General features: G+C 33.9%; 1 protein-coding gene across 2 annotated transcripts in view; it reads left to right on the top strand.

Moving 5' to 3' along the window:
- The window catches only part of LOC142351238 (116 kDa U5 small nuclear ribonucleoprotein component-like), a 664,445-nt gene that overhangs the window by 420,682 nt on the left and 224,846 nt on the right, over positions 1 to 18,917 (top strand). For both annotated transcript variants that reach the window (XM_075403381.1, XM_075403380.1), the window contains exons 4-5: positions 7,933 to 8,183; positions 17,701 to 17,843. In XM_075403381.1, coding sequence (XP_075259496.1) covers positions 7,933 to 8,183; positions 17,701 to 17,843 — 394 coding nt within the window. The remainder of the gene's footprint in view (positions 1 to 7,932; positions 8,184 to 17,700; positions 17,844 to 18,917) is intronic.

Raw genomic sequence — 18,917 nt, 5'->3', positions numbered from 1 at the left:
ACTCAGCAATTGAGTTTAAAAATTGGTGTTTAAACGAGTCGCATGGGTTGTATTGGAGTAAATTTTGTTTCAAACTAAGATTCTGCAGGCACAATGTTGCAAACAAGTTAGAAGTGTAAGTCCGTTTTTTTCTCTGAGAAAGCACGTGCACAGGTGCTAAAAGATAAAACCAGAAAATATCTTTATTTTGTAGAATTTTGCATTATAGTGAGAAATTAACCGTTTAACGATTTCCACATTTTAACAATTGAAAGGAAAGCATCGGAAAAATTAACTGATCCCTAAATTACTGCTTTTTGTCTGAAATATGCTGCCCATTCTTGAGTTCTGGAACTTTTTTTGGCAATTATACACTTTTTTTCCGTGATTTACTGTGTTAGAGTGAAATTTGCTCAGGTCATTAATTGTCAGCTCGCAAAATTACATTACAAAAACCAAAAAAACTTATACAATGTCAGAAACGTGTGATCTTATTCCATAGGTAGTATCTCTTCTTAGTCAGGAAATCCGAATTGGCTGAGCAATTACCTTTAAATTTTTTTCCCAACCACATTGTTGGAATTTTTGTTAGAAATTATAAATTCAACATAAATGAAATGGCTGGTATGATATACGTTTCTTTCAATTGATAATTGGTTGCATATTTTTGGAAAATGTCTCAAAGGCTTTGTTAGTAACAATTAACTTATTGGCATCTTTTCTGTTTTAGATGAAGACTTGCAACTGCGATGAGTGCTCGAAAAAGTACAGCAGGAAAGTGAAGTTATTGCAACATATGGGGAAGGAGCATAAATAAAAATGTCGAAAATCAGGTTCATACGAGTGTGGACCTTGTAATAAATTCACTCCGAGCAGGAACTTGGTTCAGCATTTGGAAACAGTTCATGGATGTCAGTTGTACACATTGTTCAAATTTATGGCGACACTTTGTGTCCTTGACATGAGGAAGACGCTCATGGTGCTCACTCAGAGGTTCCAGAGAAAATTAAAGGCAAGATTGAGCAACAGCAGGCAGAACATGCGATCGGAAATTTTTTTCAGCCCTTCAGGATACAAGCGGACAACCAAATTCATGTTTAATTTTGTTACATAGCATTTGGGAGACCTGAAATTATTTATTCGAAACAAAATAGCAGAGCTTGGACCTTTGAAAATTCAGCTCTTTGTTCTTGTACAGATGTCCAAACCAACAGATGATAACAAAGTTGGTTGTCATGCAAATACAAAGTCGAAAACTTTAACAACTGAACCATCAGATGAAATTTTTGAAATGATTGGCCAAATGAACAACTCACTCCAAATTTTTTCAACGAGTAGTAGTGGATTTGTTGTTCAGAAAATTGATGTTTTGGATATCAAGATTAACAAATTCAAACCTATCAGAGGAAGCAGTTACATCGCTACAACAGCTGCATTGGTGGGAAACAACTTTCTTTTATATTTTCAACACAATGACAACAAATGTTTTGCATGCTCAGTCCTTGCAGCACTTTCCAGTTAAGGAGCACAAACACCGGCAAAACAAATACGAGCCAAATTTGCAAAAACTGAAATTGAGTAATGTTGAATTCCTCATGTCTTTGACGGATGTTCCAAAACTTGAAAATCAAAACAATATTGGAATTAATGTCTTCGGTTACGAGAAAAACTAAATTGTGCCACTTTTTTGTGCAAAGTTCACAAACTTTCACGCCTTCATGACCCGCCAGTTCAGTGGTAAAGAACACCAACGATACAAATTTTGTGAACTTTGCGTTCACGGATTTCATGACACCATATTACTAGAAAAACATTTAAATTTGTGTGCAGAGCATGAAGTTGTTAATAATAATATGCCAAAGAAAAACTCAACAATTGAGTTTAAAAATTGGCATAAAAAGTTTTCCGTTTCTTTAGTTATTTATGCTGACACAGAGGCTGTCAGCTTTAAGTATCACACCTGCCGCCAGAATCCTGATACCAGCTAAACGTTGAGTAAAGAAACTCAAAAAAAAATTAGCTTTTGTTCTGCAATCAGTTTTTGTTCTGTTGATAAAGCTGGTGGAAGTGATAAATATAGCTTTGAAGTTGAAATGATTCCAAGTGTTTTTTCGGTGGCTCAGACAGAACGCCTAATCTATTCCTGAGAAAAAACAGAAGCATAGACGTCTCATAATATCTGATGAAGAACGGATGAGAATGATTGATCAGGGTACAAGATGCGTTTTTTGCGAGAAAAAATGAACGAAGAAAAGATTATCCATCATGATCACTTTACTGGTAAAATGTGCATAACAGCTGCAATCTCATGCTTCGTACGCATACTACAATTTTCTTCCACAACCTAAGCAAATATGATGCACGTCTACTAAAATTGATTGAAATTCGTGCAACAGTGAGACATACATCTCATTCTCGTTTTGTTCATGTCGGTAGAACAAAAATGACGGGCTACTGTACGAAGACTTTGGTTTCCTGGACAGCTTTTGTTTTTTATCTGGTAGTCTTGAAAGTCTGGTTACAACACTCGAAACAAAGGAATACAATCAATTTTTCAATTATTTCCCACAAAAACTTGTTGGCATTCTGCAAAAGAAAGGGGTTTTCTCGTACTCGTTTCTGGATAGTTTTGAGAAGCTCTTTGAAAATTCGTTGCCTCAATTTGGTGATCAGCGGATTAATTCACTTTCTGGCCAAATCGACGTTTCTGAGGAGGATGTTGAGCATGTTAACAAAGTTTGGAATTTGCTTGGATGCAAATTTAGCTACTGTCTCTTGTTGTATCCCAAAACTGATGTCATTCTTCTGGCTGTCGTTTGAAATGTGCAGAAGACTATTTGATCAGGTATATGGATTAGACCCCGGTCACTACTATAATGCACCCAAAATTTCATTGGTTACAATGCTAAAACAACTGAAGTGAAACTGGAAATGCTCTCTGATATAGATATGCTGTTGTTTTGTGAGAAAGCAATCCGTGGAGGATTGAATAGAATTGGTGAAAAGCAGTATATGAAAGCTAATAGTTACTCTGTTGAGTGATGAAGAGAAACCGAGTAGGTATGGACTTTTTCTGGAGGTGGTAAACTTATACGGTGGAACAATGATGTCAATCGGAGGATTTCAATGGTCTGATATCAGTTTGGTCAAGATCATGCAAACATCTGAGGAAAGTGATTTTGGGTACTTTGTTGTGGTTGACCTGAATTATCCTAGCAACTTACATGGCTGTCACAATGATTTTCCTCTGGCCGCTGAAAAGTTAACAATCGATGCTGAGATGCTTTCTCAGTATCAAGTAGAATTGGGAAACAGGACTAGTCCTATCCCGAAGCTTCTCAAGTTGAAGTTGGGAGTCTCAAGAAAAGACGACGTGGAAATAGAAAAACCTGAGACCGCTCCACGCAGGAGCTTCTTATGGCAATAACAGCTCTAATGGGGGGATAGCTGCCCCACTGTACCCCGGTTGGGAGTCTCAATAAGTAACAACGAGGGGATGGGACATTCTGCGACTGCTCCGCGCAGGAGCTTCCTGTGACAATAACAATTCTAATAGGGGATTGCAATGTTTTCTTTTTCTTTTCATGGCTTTCCTGAAATATCCAGATGTCCAGACATTACAAATCGATGTACATCCAGGATGCTGACGGAGAAGCAGTTTTAAACGGGTCCATTAATTAAGCTTAAAACATTGACCTGAAACACTACGTTGTTTGTTTAAATTTTTATTAGATGTTTGTTATTAATAATTTATTGTTTGTTCTTTGCATTGGTTTTTTCATTCAATTTCTTTTTGAGTCTTCTCTCACAAGTTTTAAGAAAATACTAATTCCGAGCCGTCCTTCAATTAAAAATTGGGTAGTTTCATTTCCTCTGATTCACGAAACATTCGTCAAGAGACATGATAACCGTCGGAGTTTGTGTAAATATGACTTTTAAACGAAGCAATTAAACCTGTGTGCTTCAAAATGGAGTGTGAGGTAAGTCTTTTAAATATTCAGGCAATAGTCCTAACATGCAGGGAATAATTGCCAAGAACTTTTCATCCGCGCGAATAGTCGGACATATTCGAGGAAAATCAGCCAAAAAGTTGCCTAGAGTGTACTGGTTTGTTACTACTCAGTTATTAAATTCAAGCAAGGTTTTATATGTAGTGACTAAATAATTAATAATTCTAAGAAAAGAACTGCAGCTGAAAGTGAAGCTCAGAAAACTTTATGGTAAGATTTGAATAATATACTGTTTGGTAGATTCTGTATGGATATAGTGCAAGTTCTCGCACGTCAAGTTCCTAGCTGATGGAAAGGCTATGAATAGTGATAGTAAACCAACATGTAAGGATGTTCCTGGATTTGAAGATTATACAGTGGTTGAGTATCTAATGAGATATTTGGAACATGACTCGCCTGTATACATTGGTGTTTCTATATTCAATTACACATGTAAGCTACCCATGTATGAGTCATACTATAATAAAATAGCACCTAATCTCAAGGACCAAATGATACATTATATGGACAGATAGTTTTCACTCAAGTTTTAGAGATGGCAGTTTTGATGAAAAACACTCTGAGCTGAGCAATCTTGATGTACCAGATAATACTGATAAAAAGGTGCCAGGTTAGTTCAAATATGAGTTTGGTAGTTATAATTTCAGTCATATAGCTTTAATAGTTGTGTTTAATAGAAAGGCATTAAGAAAGAAAATAGAGGTAATAGAGATGATTACTATAACGTGCTATTGAGTGGTGAAGAGTGTCATAACAGAACATATCGTAAAAAATAGAGATAATAAGATCGTTACAACAAAACAGGAAAAGGAAAGCTTAAATAAATTTGGTGATTAAAGATTCCATGTGAATAATATATGGAACTATCCTCATGATTATAACTATTTGTTTAGAAAAGACTTGATAGAGATGGTAAAAGATAAATGGGATCAGTTACCTTAATCAAAAGAAGAGCTAATAAGTGATGTTTGGAATATGAAGTATGATATAGATATGATGGGCTTATAGTTTAGATAATTTTGACAATGGGCTACAATACTTTGCATAAATGATATCTATTTTTTTATTAAAAGGAGTAAGAGCGGGCGTAGTATTAGGTCTAGTGTTAGATTTAATGTTAGCTGTAGTGTTAAGTTGTGTTAGTTTCAGATCAATTTCTAGATCTTGTGATAGGCCTAGTGATCTTAGTAAAAGGATTACACTTTATAACCTGCATTTTAATGTACTAAAATGCCGCTAAATAAATCTGTTTAATAACTAGGAAGGTTTAAAACTAATACATATCGTGTTGGTGGTAGACATTGCTCTGGTACTGATAATATTCATGGTGCTATACATAGTAAAATTGCTAACATGTTAAAAGGTACTTGTATCAAATGTAAAAAGAAATCATTGTGAGAACAGATGTCTGATGAACTTATTGAAGAATAGGGTTTATGAATTCTATGATTTCTTCATTTAATGATGAAAAATATCGATAAAGCCGCTGTTTCGGAAAGTAAGTTGCTAATAATCCTGTTAGAGCATTAAATATAGCTAGTAATATGGGTACATTATCAACTCCTGATTTAATTAAATTTGCTACGACTGGTAAAGGTATAAGGGTTATACAGAAAGGTAGAGGTTTCTATCTAGGTACAAAAAAGTAAGTGATAAATTTATTTTTACTATATATTAACATTAACTAAATATCAACATTAACTTTGACACCAGCATTAACATTAAGTATATTTTAAAATAGCATTGACGTCAACATTAACTTTAAGTTAACATTAGTATTAGCATTAACATTATATATATTAACATTAACATGTACTATCTACTTATATTGATACTTATGCTATTATTACTAAAATATTAATATCACTAAGCAATATTATCTTTACTTGTTAACGTGTTTTTATTCTTTTTATAGTCTTCGTGGACTAATTCTTTTTATTCGTTGTTATCTATTTCATTATCTTTCCTTGACCTAATATAAAGCATATTAAGTTTATCACTAAACGCACTTGTTAGAACATATAGCTATGAATGCTTCATTTTCTTTCTATGCTGTTGCTGATGCGAATGCTGTTGGTACTGAATTATGTAATCCTATTCCAGTAAGTGCCACTGTTTTTTGCCGTTGTTGCTATAGATGATACTAGGATTTCTGTTATCTCGGGTATGTAAATATAAAATAAGTTTTATGTTATTTTAGCTTTCTAATATAATTGCTAGTTTGTTTCAATTTTTTTTTCAGTATATATTTGATATTAATACTGTTATGAAAGTTAATATTTGCTTGAATTTTGTCGTTAATCAAACGTTCTGTTAATGTAGATATGTTAAGATGTAATAGTTTTTCTTTTGGTGCTGTTAGTGTTGCTTGGTTCATTTTCATTAGTAAAATAACTTTCAATTTCTTTCATTATATCTTCTTGATAGTGCATCTCTTGCTTGTTCTTTACTTTCATAGTAACTTGCTTTCCAAAAGTACAGCTATTATATACTGTGTTAATTTTCTAATCTGCAAAGAGCTTCCCTGATTGATCTGTGATCTTCTTTTAATTCTCTTAGACCACGATTAGACATATCGTCTAACTGTTTGTAAAAGTTTTTATTGAACAGATTATTATCAAATTCTTGTTTTAATAGATTTTTTTAGGGATAGTGTCAGTTGATACTTAATTTTATTTTGGAATAAAATTATCTTTAGCTTCGGTGTTTTTTTAGAAAAGCCAGTTAAGTTATTTTCATTTATTATATTAATTTTTTTATCATCAATTGAAGATGTAGGCAAATTTATTTCATTTGTTGTAATTTTTTCGAATTCGCCTTTATGTAATATATTTTTAATATAATATATTGATTTATTGATATATTAAATTGATTTAAATTGATTTATGATATATTGATTTAATATAATATTAGATGTTATTACGTTGCTGTCACAATATTCTTTATTAACAATATCTTTATTGTTAGTAGGAATAGGTAAGTTCTTAACAATGTGTAATTTTCATACCAATACTATTATTATATTCTAAGAATAATTGATGTAACTTAGCTAATGTTAAATAGTTTGTTGTTAAAATTACTTGTTTACTTTGGTTGAATCTGTTTCTTGTCATTATTATTTAATTTAAGAAATGTATTGAGTGATTCTAAAATTTTGTTATTAGATTGAAAGTTAAATTTAGACTATAGTAACTCTTGTTCATAATACTTACCTTCTATTGTATCTCCATTAATATCTTCTATTTTATAAGTCGGTGGTTAATTTTGAATACTTCTCCATTCCCTTTAGATGTATATCGTTTTGAAAATATATTTCGTTTATCAGCATTTCTTACATCACCAATATTAAACTTAGGTTTTTATTTATTAGAATTATGTCAGTATTTAAGTTTTTCGGGATTGTTTAATGCATCAACAGGTGACATTTTATGGTACTATGAATGCTATTGTTATATGTTACAAGAGCATCATTTAGTATGTTTATCCAATGACCATCACCCTTTATAAATATTGGTTTTTTAATTATATGTAATAATGTTCTATTAAATCTTTATAAATACAGCCTTTGAATCACTATATGTGGTGTATAATTTTATGTTATGTTATTCAAGTAAAGTTTTAATTATAAAGTTTTAAACTCACTAACTCTAGCAACCCGTAATTTTTCTGGTGTTCCACCTTTTAGTAAAATTGTTTTAAATCCATTAGTTATAGATATACCAGATTTGTTCGTTAAAAGTATAGGTCGAGCTTTTCGGTAAATATATCTATGACTGTTAATATAAATTTGTAATTATTATTATATTTACTCAAAGATGATATTTCAATTAAATCAGCTGACTATGTTTCGTCGTTGAATATTAGTGAAGCGTATTTTTACAGTAATTTGTCAGAAGTTGGTCGGCAATGATCAAGGTAAGTTTTGCTTGTTTTTGTGTTTTAGCTCATGGTAAGACGAGTTTTGTTGACAATTTGGTAGAGGAGACCCACGTGGACTTCTACAAGCCACAGGATGGAGATGTGGGAATTGGGGGGAGTAGAGTGTTAAGATTCACAGACACTCTCTTCATAGAACAGGAGAGACAGCTGAGCATAAAGAGTACCCCCCTCACCCTCCTCCTGGCAGATAGCAGAGACAAGAGCTGCCTACTCAATGTCATCGACACTCCAGGACATGTTAACTTCTCAGATGAGGTTATTCCCAAGTACTCCGTATTCTTCCATGTCTTAAAAATAATTCTGAAAACCATCCAGAAAGAAGTGATGGTGAGGTTAATGTTAAATTGCATCTTAATGCATTGAGAGTGGGACTCCTCATCTGCCATAAGTTTGAATAAAAGCTAATTCTGAACAAAAATTAAATGTTACATGTGATATTAAAGGCCAAAAATATCAAAAAACGAGGTTGTTTAAAATACATATTACTTATATATCCGATCTCACATTTAACGGTTTTTTTTAGCGATATTCTTTTTTTTAAATTATTGTAGGTAATTTAGCGTTTGAATGTTGTTCATGTTTTGGTTCTGGTGACCTTTTGATTTCAGTGATATCAATTTATTTTTTATAGAGAAAATTAGCTATAGAGAAAATTAGCAATTTTTTAAGTATTTTTTGTCTGTTTTTCTGCTTTTCCGAACAATTTTTATGTTCAATTTTTTTGTGACTTTTCTTAAATGTATTGCTTCTGATAGAAAAAAGTAAATCAATTCTGTAGTTCTGTTTTTTTAAAATCATTTTGAGTGTATTCCAGTCCCCGTGGGTTTTGTGTGTGTGATAAGTGGATCAGTAGAAAGAGTAAGTTCTGGTGTGCTTCAGAACAATTATCGAGAACTTGCAACTTATGAGAATATAAAATGTCAAACGAATTTTGTATTTGGTTCTCTGATTCTTTTCTCCTATCTCGGGATGTATTGTTTATTATGTTTTTTTTTTATATAGTAATCATTGTTCAAGAATAAACTAACTATATCATAAATTATGTTTAAAAAAACAGGGTTTGATGTTGCAACTTATGAAAATTTTTGGGAAACACGTGAAAATATCGATGTTATCACACTAATTTTCCCTTCTATTTTTCAATGATGTATATAGTAAATATTTTTTAATTACTTTAGGTAGTGATTGGCTAGCGGGTTCCGGATTCTTCCGGCTACCTCTCTTTTTAAGATATCACACATTCTCCGATCTCTGAGCTTTGCAAAGGCGTACCCGTTTGGGCATCATATTTCATTAGAGGACCTAAACTGGTTAAAGTAGTCTTTTCACTGCTCAGTGTGCTGAAGCTGCCGGAGAGGTAGAAATGTGAAAAGGTCATTTCTCGAATTTTATGAGCCCTTAATGTACTGGGGTTTTTGATAAATGTCAGTCATTTTTATGGGCAAGTTTCCACCAGAAACGTATTATTATAGTAAATTTCAGATCTATATCTTCTGTTTTTGTCAACTGTTACAGCATAATTTTCAGTAATTTTGTTAATATTAGGTTTTTAATTTTATAATTAACTTTTATTTTTGTTGCTTTTTCAAGTTTTTTTCTTCAATTTTTAGGTTAAGTGAAATTGTTTTATGTGTTGAGACAAGCTTGAGATAGTCTTGTTTTGGTGACAGTGACTTCGCGTGATCTAAAATTCTCTCTCAATCACAATTTGAAACGGCTGAACTCATTTGGCGGCAATTTAATACTAAAAGTCAAATGAAAAATGCGCCGAAACTGGTGCCTTTTTTCACTTTAAAATTTAATAATTAATAGCCGCCCTCATCTTCTCAGCCGGCTATTATAGCGCTCCTAATTTTTTTTTACTTCGTCGAACTTTTTTTCGCTTTGCCCTTTTTGCCGCTTTTTCGACATTTTGCGTGAAATCTTTTTGACTTCTCTAGGCTAGTTTCACTCTTCTGTCATTCTTCTCAAAGTCCTTTTAAACAGCACCTGCTCAGCGAAGCAATTCAAATTGAAGAGAGTCAATGCAAAAAAAAATCAAACTCAGAAATAGAAACGGGATAAATCCATAAAGCCCGTTTTTAGATGCCCGGTACTTGAACTTTGTTCTCATAGGTTTTAGTTACTATCTATAATGCTTATTGGTATTGATGCTAGACCCTGTAGCCTCTCACTGAGAGACAGGTTTATGCTCAATTACGAAATGACATCAAATTAAATTGCACTTAAAAATGTTTTTATACAAAAATCAATTTTGTTGATATTTTCTTTTTCTTTCAATCCCAATACAGTTATGGGAATCAACGGCGGTTATTTTCCGGCAATCTGCCGGGTATGTTTGTTAATTGCTCTTGAACGAAGTTCATAGCAATTATTGTAAACTTGTGTGTCTTTTTTATGCAAAATTTTCGCTTGACGGTTTTGACTTCTCCAGTACTTCTACGCCCTTGACCTTTTGCGTTTCGCGTGATCTAAAACTCTCTCAATCACTATTTCAAGCAGTTGAACTCATTTGGCGGCAGTTTAATACTAAGAGTCAAGCTGGTGCCATTTTTCACTTTAAAATTTGATAATTTTAATAGTGGTATATTTGAAGCCCACTATTGAGCTTCTTAGTCCCATCTAGACTCCCCCCCCCCCGACTGAAGCAGGCTGCAATTGATTAGAGCTCCCACTAGTCGTTCGAGAGCAATTCTTCCGACGTTTAGTAGGTTATGTTTCAGTACTTTCATGTCAAGAGTATCATCAATTTTCGAGCTCATTTTGATTGGATTTTTTTTAGCTGGTGAGGTCTTGCTGGCGAGGTCTTATTCGTTCACGACTTGTGTTATGTTTTTTTAAATTCGTTTTACCTTCAGATAACGTTGGTTGTTTTTTCAAGTCTCGAATTTCCTGTTTGACTCATTCGAATTTGCCTCATTCACAGTTTCAACTGAATGGAGTTTCTGATGTTAATCAGGATGATTGGGATACTCCAATAATTGAATCAGGGAGCATTAATTTATCAACTTTCATTAGAGCGATTGCTAGCTGGAGTATGTATTAAGATTAAAAGCTTTTATTTTAGAATCCGTATTCAGTATGTATAGTTTTAGAATCTAATTCGAACACGTATTGAGACTTAAAAAATCAGTCACTTTAAATCTCCGCTTTCGCTGTTTTAGTCCAGATATGCATCATTGGGCTATTCTCCGGCAATTTGCCTTTGAAAAATTTTTGAATGATAACCGCGAAGAGATATCTATGCTGTTATTGATACCATACTGTAAGAATGAGAGGATTCATGCTATGTAAAGACGATCTGATCGTCAGAGGAAAGATTTGAGGGAACACTGCCTCAAATAGTTAAGAGCTCTGACAATTTTGATATTCCAGTGAGCGTCCCATTTAAATGAACTTGAGACACCTCAACTTCGAAATTCATAATAAAAATGCGCCAATTCACAATTTTATTGCAAAATTTTTCCAAGTTTTTGAGTAATTATAAAAATGCTACTTATTGATTATAAATTTAAATATAATATTTTACAACCACAATTTCAATAATTTTTTCCCAAAAATTTGAATGACTGTAAAAAATACTACTTATTGACTATAAACTTAAATAAAAATTTTTTATAACCACAATTTCATAATTTTTTTCCTAAATATTTGAGCAATTATAGAAATTAGCACTTATTGACTATAAATTTAAACATAAAAATTGGCATAACTGATGAAAATCAATAAGATACCAGTCTTAACTCTCTACGATGAATATATCGATCGGCGAAATTTGTCTGAACAAAAAAACCCATTTGAGTATATAGTTCCTCCCCCCTCAAGAGGGGTCGGAACAAAAATGATTTGCGAAGGATTCTTTTCAGAAGACGCAGTGTCAGTATTACGGTTCTCCGATTTTCGTTGCTCAAATGGAAGGTTGTACTGCTGAATGTTTTCAGCTATTTTTGGTCGATAGAGTTGTAAACATTCGATGAGTCCGGATAACCACGCAGCTTTCCATATTCCACTGTCTTCTGCGAAGCTGATCTGTTCCCGTGAAAACACAATCATCACTGCTGCCCGAGAACTTTTTTCCTCGCATAGTTTATAGTTTGCAGAACACTTGGCCGAATTAAAAGCATTCTTCAAGTGTATTTACACAGATTTCAGGGGGTTTTTCTTATCAATATCTCTGTGTTTTTCGGGAATATTTCTTGCGTTCAGAAATACCTTCTAGTGGTACGCCTTATTGTTTTGATTGGATATATTTGATAGATTCATGAACAGTGCATTTCGCAACAAAGTGACGTAAACTTTTTCCTGTTGCTATGAGGCAGACATAAACTTTTCTAGCTCTGTGAGCTATGCACAAGAGAAAGTTGGAGCAATGATTGTGGGAAGGGGACAACTGTGCTGTCTGCATCAGATTGGTTATGCTTACAGTAGCTACTTTGACTTTTCTAGAGCTGTACAACTGACGACCTGCAAAGGATGTTCAGGGTAAACCTTAGTAGCTCCAGCTCCTGTCAATTTGACAGGGGAATTGACATGCCATAGCAAGAGTCATCATTTTTATTAGCCGCACAGCGACAGCTGGGGCTATTATTGGCCTTCTCTTGGTTTTTTTTACAATTCAAAGAATTTGAATTGTATTGGGGCGCTGTCTTTTTTTACGATTCGAAGAGGAGTATTGGAGAAGTCCTTTTTTTAATCAATTTTATTGGAGTGAATTTTGAAGCGGGAAATGAAATGCGTGAAAAAATTTAGAGTGATTTTGGTCCTGAACAAAAGTGAAGAGTGGAACGAAAAGAGAGTGGTTTTTGTTCATACTGCTGTTTTTGAGAGAGCGAGAAATTGATGTGTGAAAAAATTTTTTCTAAGCGAGCGAAAATTTTTTGTTCACGTGCGGCATTTTAAAGCAGTTTTTTTTATTTATTTTGGTTAAGAGGTTTGGTTATGATTTTGTTTTAATTTTAGGCTGGTTTTGGTAGTGGTTTTAAGGTTTCTGGAAATTAATTTGAATTTTATGATGATTCGGAGGTTTTTGCTGATTTTCGGGCTAATTTTTGCTTTTTTTGACGATTATTTTGTTTTACTGGCTCAAATGGATATTGAAGAAACCCCTTCTACTTGAGCAGTTTTATGATAACAATTGGTTACAGTTTTGTGGGTAAGAATCATTTTTGTTGAGAAATATGGCAAAAAAATGGCAAAACTTGGAACTATTTTTCTTAATTTTTTGCAGGTTTTCGTTTTTTTTTCTGTTTCTAGCTAAGTTTCTTTACCTATTATGACTTGCCTATTGTTTTTTGCGAACATCTGGATACCCTATTGGCTGAAGGGAATTTTTCTTTGGATTTATACTTTTTTGAAATATTAAAATTTTAGTAACTTTTTTCAGTGAAAGTTGTTTTTAAGAGCTTTTTTTTTCATAATTTAGCCTAAATTGTTTTTTTTTCAAAATTCACATAAGTGGTTTTTTAAGTTCTAGTTGTTTTGATGAAGTTATTTTGGCAGAGATATTTTTTTCGGGATCTCAATTTATAACAAAATTTGATCAGATTTTTTATCATATTTTAACAGATTTGATTTTATTGTTTACTTTTTTGTTTCATGACTTTGTTTCAAGGAAATCATAAATTAGTGAAGGCACGTTTTGTTTAATGAGTAGTTGGATGGCGTTTAAATGGGTTTTCACTTCGAGTCGTTTCTGGAATTCTTCCGGCTATGTTTTTTTTTAAGATCTGTTCAGAATTTGCAGAATTTTTTGACAACACTCGAGAAAAACGCACCAACAGAGATGATTCTAGTTAACTTGCAGGAAATTCTACCTAGAATTGCAGGTAATGTAATGTGTTTGCAGGTAGATTCTATGTGAGTTGCGTTAAGTAACAATTAACTTGCAAAATCTAGGTAAATTTAACTGCAATTTATAATCAATTTACCTGCAATCATATAAATTCTGAATTAGTTTGACAATTTTTCAGTTGTTAGGCATTCAGTTGTTTGGTTCGTTTCACAGCTCATTCTAGGCCTAATTTTTTTTGTTTGAATTAAATTTTTATTTCTCGCTAGTGGTTTTTTTGTTCACATGCGGCATTTGACATTGATTTTCTGTTTTTTTCTTATTTTTTTATCTGATTTTTTAAAAAATGGTTTTCTCAATTCACTCATAGTCCATTCTAAGTCTAGTTTTTCGGTTTAGTCAATGAAAATTCTTTGAATTGTACGTCAGGACTTGTCCTGCTATGTTTTGTTAATTCGCGTGATTAAATTTTTGGTCACACTTTGACTTACCTCACTCTCAAAAATGACTTCCTCACTTTGAAATTGACTTTTATTTACTTTAATTCAAAGAGATAAGGTCAAATGGGTGTGTGTCCTTCTAAATGAAGGTTATTTGAGAGCAGCTAATAGAGGCAGCAAAAACTTATACGTTTTTAATCAAAATATAACATATCAGCCTTCAACGTTTTTAATCAAAATATAACATATCAGCCTTCAACGAAAAGACGAATTTTTTTGGTCTGTCTTTTTCACTGTTTTTTTTGAGACTGCAGATCTACGAAGCTATTGCGGCTATTTTCTAGCAATCTGCCAGCTATGTTTAGCCAATGGCTTTTCATCTGCCGGGTGAATTTATTTTGTTGTCAGATGACAGTATTTTGGCAGCACGAGCAAAAAGTTGCTTTCTCCGGGGCCGCAATGAACTCTTTTCACTAATGACTGACTTATTTTTATCTTTTTCATGGAATGCGCTTTGTACCACAACCCTGCATAGTCAACTTACTTTTCAACTTTCCAATCTAGTTCAAAATTCCCGCTGCTCTGTTTCTTTATAGATCGATTGTTGCTTGCCTGTCAAACACACTTGCTGATATCAAAATGTTTTCTAATTTTTGACTGAACGGGTTTAGGAGAAACAGTTTTCTGTAACAAGAGTTTAGAAGACCACTACACGCAAAAATCTTTGGAATATAAGGAAGTGTAGGTAGGGTTTTTACGGAATTTGGCTCCAAGGTTCCGATAAGGCACTTGACCCAAAGTCTATCTTTTTTATCTCTGATTTGTGTAGACTTATTCCGGACCCTATTGCAGGTATCAAACATCTGTTTTTGGTCATTTGATGCGTTAGTACTGATATCTGATGTAATCCATCTTTTCATCAGGTTTATCGTATAAAATATCGTATCAACAGGTATTCTCTAATACGAATCAAAATCCTCAATAACTAAGAAAGTCTTTATTATAGGATGATTTAATCTGCCACATACGTCATATTCAAATGGTCCGGATTTTCAAAACTTTTTAATTGCTCTCAAACGAAGTTTGTAGCAATTATATTATTCCTGTCGGTCTTTTTTAATAGCCGCACAGCGATAGCTGAGGCTATTATTGGCCTTCTCTTGGTTTTTTTTATTTCGTCGTCATGATTTTTGTTACGACCATATGACGTCACAGCCATTTTTTGTTCATTCGTTCATGCAATTTTAACTGAATTGCATGTGTGACGTCATTTTTCGCTCTAGTGGAGCGAGTTTTTTTGTTCATTCGCGTGATTAAATTTTTGGTCACACTTGACTTACCTCACTCTCAAAAATGACTTCCTCACTTTGAATTTGAATTTTATTTACTTTAATTCAAAGATATAAGGTCAAATGGGTGTGTGTCACTCTAAATGAAGGTTATTTGAGATCAGCTAATAGAGGCAGCAATAACTTATACAGATTTTTAATCAAAATATAACAGATCAGCCTTCAATGAAAAGACGAATTTTTTTGGTCTGTCTTTTTTACTGTTTTTTTTTAGACTGCCGATCTACGAATCTATTGCGGCTATTTTCCTGCAATCTGCCAGCTATGTTTATGCGATTTTTTGCTTGACCGATTTTTCAGCTCAACCTGTTCTGGAGACTTATACTTATGGTGTGAAGGGCGGATTTTAGAGGTTGAAGACAGACACCCCCCGCTGTTGGACCCCCCCCCCGCCCCCCACTATTACCCCCAACACCCCCCACCGCGCTGCTGCCCCCACCCCCTTGTGTTCCCACCCCCTCCCTCCCCATCAGCACCTGCTGCACCCCTCCCTCCCCATCGGCACAAGGTGCACCCCAACCCCCCCCCCCCCCCCCCCCCCCCCGTGGCTGCTGACGAACACTCGATTGCTAAAAACCCGCAATTTTATACTAATTTTCACAATTTTTTTCAAGCTTTTCGAAAAATTGTCATTTTTTAGTTCCTTCAGCCCTAGGTGTTTAAGGAACCTCCTCTAGGGTTTTATAATAGGTTACTGCATAATTTCTAGTGGTACTGGAATGGTTTCAACTTTTTAACATCCCGAATTTTAGAATTTTTTTTGACAAAACGTGCAAAGTTTTTCAATTTTTTGACGTTTTTTTTATTCACATCTTTCCAGACGAAGGGGCCAGAAAACAACCTTAAAGGTTTGATGATAAGTTAATGAAAAAAAAAATTTTATTGCCATGGAATAGCTTTCAACTTTTTAATATGACAAATTTAGCGATTTTTGTTTAAATTAAAACTTGAATTATTTCGAGGTTTTTGAAAGTTTTTGTGGGTTTTTAGGGTTCTCCAGCCTCAAGAGCCGTATAACCTCCTCTATCGTTTGATTATAGGTAACTGCATAGCTTCTAGATGTATTGAAATGGTTTTCAAGATTTTATTATCCGCAATTTTTTAAAAATATTTTGCAATTTTTTTTCAAAGTTTTTTTTAAAGTTTTTTTAGTCGTTTTTCCCTGCACCAGGGTCCGAGGGACCTCCTCCAAGGTTTGATGACGAGCTTTTGCATAGTTTTTGGAGTTAATGGAATGGTTATCAATATTTTTAATGACTCCAGCTTTAGCAATTTTTTGATAAAATTTAATTCAAATTTTTGGAAAATTATTATCATATAAAGTTTATAGATTTTTATTTGCCAGTGAAACTATTTAAAGCTTTGAAGATTCGAATATCTTGAATTTTAGCAAGGTTTTGTTAAAATTTGAAATTGTTTTCAAAATTTTTGAAAATTTCTGTCCTTTTCTGAGTTTAACGATCATTACTGGCCAACGAAGCTTTTCAAGTCTTGCGGATGGTTACTTGACTTAACTCTAGAGACAAAAAATAGGTTTGAAAATTTTCACTGCAAAATCTGGAAGCTTTTCTTTTAAATTTTGCAAATTTTTAAAATATCAGTTTTTTGTTTGATTTATTTACCAACAAGGCTAGAAAACTAAAAGTAAAACAGAGTCGAATCAAGCTAAAGCTAGTCTCAATAAATCCTGGCTAGCTACTGACGAAGCCAACCGTTCGCCGGTCGTTTGAGGGCAATTCGGGCGACGTTAGTGAGTTATGTTAACTGTATTCAAAGAGTTTTTAAAACTGAGTGCGTAAGTCATTAGCAGTTGACTTCAGATCTTGTGAGGTTTAGAAGGGCCCCTTTTATATAAGTTTCTTTGAAGTGAACTGAATGAAATTGAATTGAATCGTCGTAGGGTACAGTAGTATTATCAGTGAGAAATCAAATTTTCAACCACTACGAACAAGAATCTCAAAAAAATGACAGTTTGAGGATGTCATCACTTGTCAAAGTTCAACAGGAAGGATAATGTCAAATTTTATAAGGTGTTAATCTTGCACGGCTGGTAATGGAAGCCTAATTGTTCGGCTAGTTGCGCTTTTGGGATTCAATAGAAGGATGAAGAAGTTTGCGAAAGGCTGTAGCTGTGTGTTTAGTACCAATAAATAACAATGAAAATGTACGTGTGTAATGAATGGTAGTTATTACAGGTGACAGCTGGCATGCGTGTGAGTGACGGAGTATGTGTGGTGATCGATGCGGCAGAAGGTATCATGTTGAACACAGAGCGAATACTCGCACATGCAGTCTCCTCACACCTCCCAGTCACCATCATCATCAACAAAATCGACAGGTGCTCACTCCACACGACTCACCACAGACACCGACTCCCTACATAGTGATACGGAGCATTTAATAAAGGACAAATAAAAAAAACAAGTAGCTTTCGCACCACCTGAAACTAAAGCAATGAAAATGTGTGCGGCGAAAAGCAATTAATGAGAGCTCATTTAGCATGAAACCTTTTTTCTTCGAAAAAAGTGAAAGCAACCGCGTATTACAGATGCTAAGCTTGATTTTGTGCACTAATTGTATTATTGTCTCCAAAGTTTACGCTGAAAGCAGATACAACGACAAAAGATAAAAGTTTTTATATTGTTGGTTAATTGCTCTCGAACGAAGTTACGCAAAATTTTTGCATGACGGATTTTACTTTTTTTAAATCAATAGCCGCTTCACCTTCTCAGCCGGTTATTATAGCGCTCCTATTTTTAATTGCTCTTGAACGAAGTTCATAGCAATTATTGTAAACGTGTGTCTTTTTTATGCAAAATTTTCGCTTGACGGTTTTGACTTCTCGAGTGACTTTTACGCCCTTGACTTTTTGCGTTTCGCGTGATCTAAAATTCTCTCTCAATCACAATTTCAGGCAGCTGAACTCGTTTGGCGGCAATTTAATACTAAAAGTCAAATGAAAAATGCGCCGAAACTGGTGCCTTTTTTCACTTTAAAATTTAATAATTAATAGCCGCCCTCATCTTCTCAGCCGGCTATTATAGCGCTCCTATTTTTTTTTACTTCGTCGAACTTTTTTTCGCTTTACCATTTTGCCGCTTTTTCGACATTTTGCGTGAAATCTTTTTGACTTCTCTAGGCTAGTTTCTCTCCTCTCTCATTCTGCTAAAAGTGAATTTGAACATCAGTTGCTCAGCAAAGCAATTCAAAATGAACAGAGTCAGTATAAAAAATTGAAGTCAGAAATAGAAGCGGGATAAACCCATAAAGCCCAATTTTAGATGCCCGCTATTTGAACGTCGTTCCTATAAGTCTTAGTTACCATCTCTTATGCTTATTGGTATTGATAGTAGCTCCTGTTGCCTCTCTAAGAAACAGAAGTATGTTCAACTACGAAATGTTGAGGATAACC

This window comes from Convolutriloba macropyga, chromosome 12, assembly GCF_964194025.1.
Source record: "Convolutriloba macropyga chromosome 12, txConMacr16.3, whole genome shotgun sequence".
Taxonomy (NCBI): Eukaryota; Metazoa; Xenacoelomorpha; order Acoela; family Convolutidae; genus Convolutriloba; species Convolutriloba macropyga.
The sequence above is the reverse complement of the archived record's forward strand: the minus strand, read 5'-3'. Positions and strand labels throughout refer to the sequence as shown.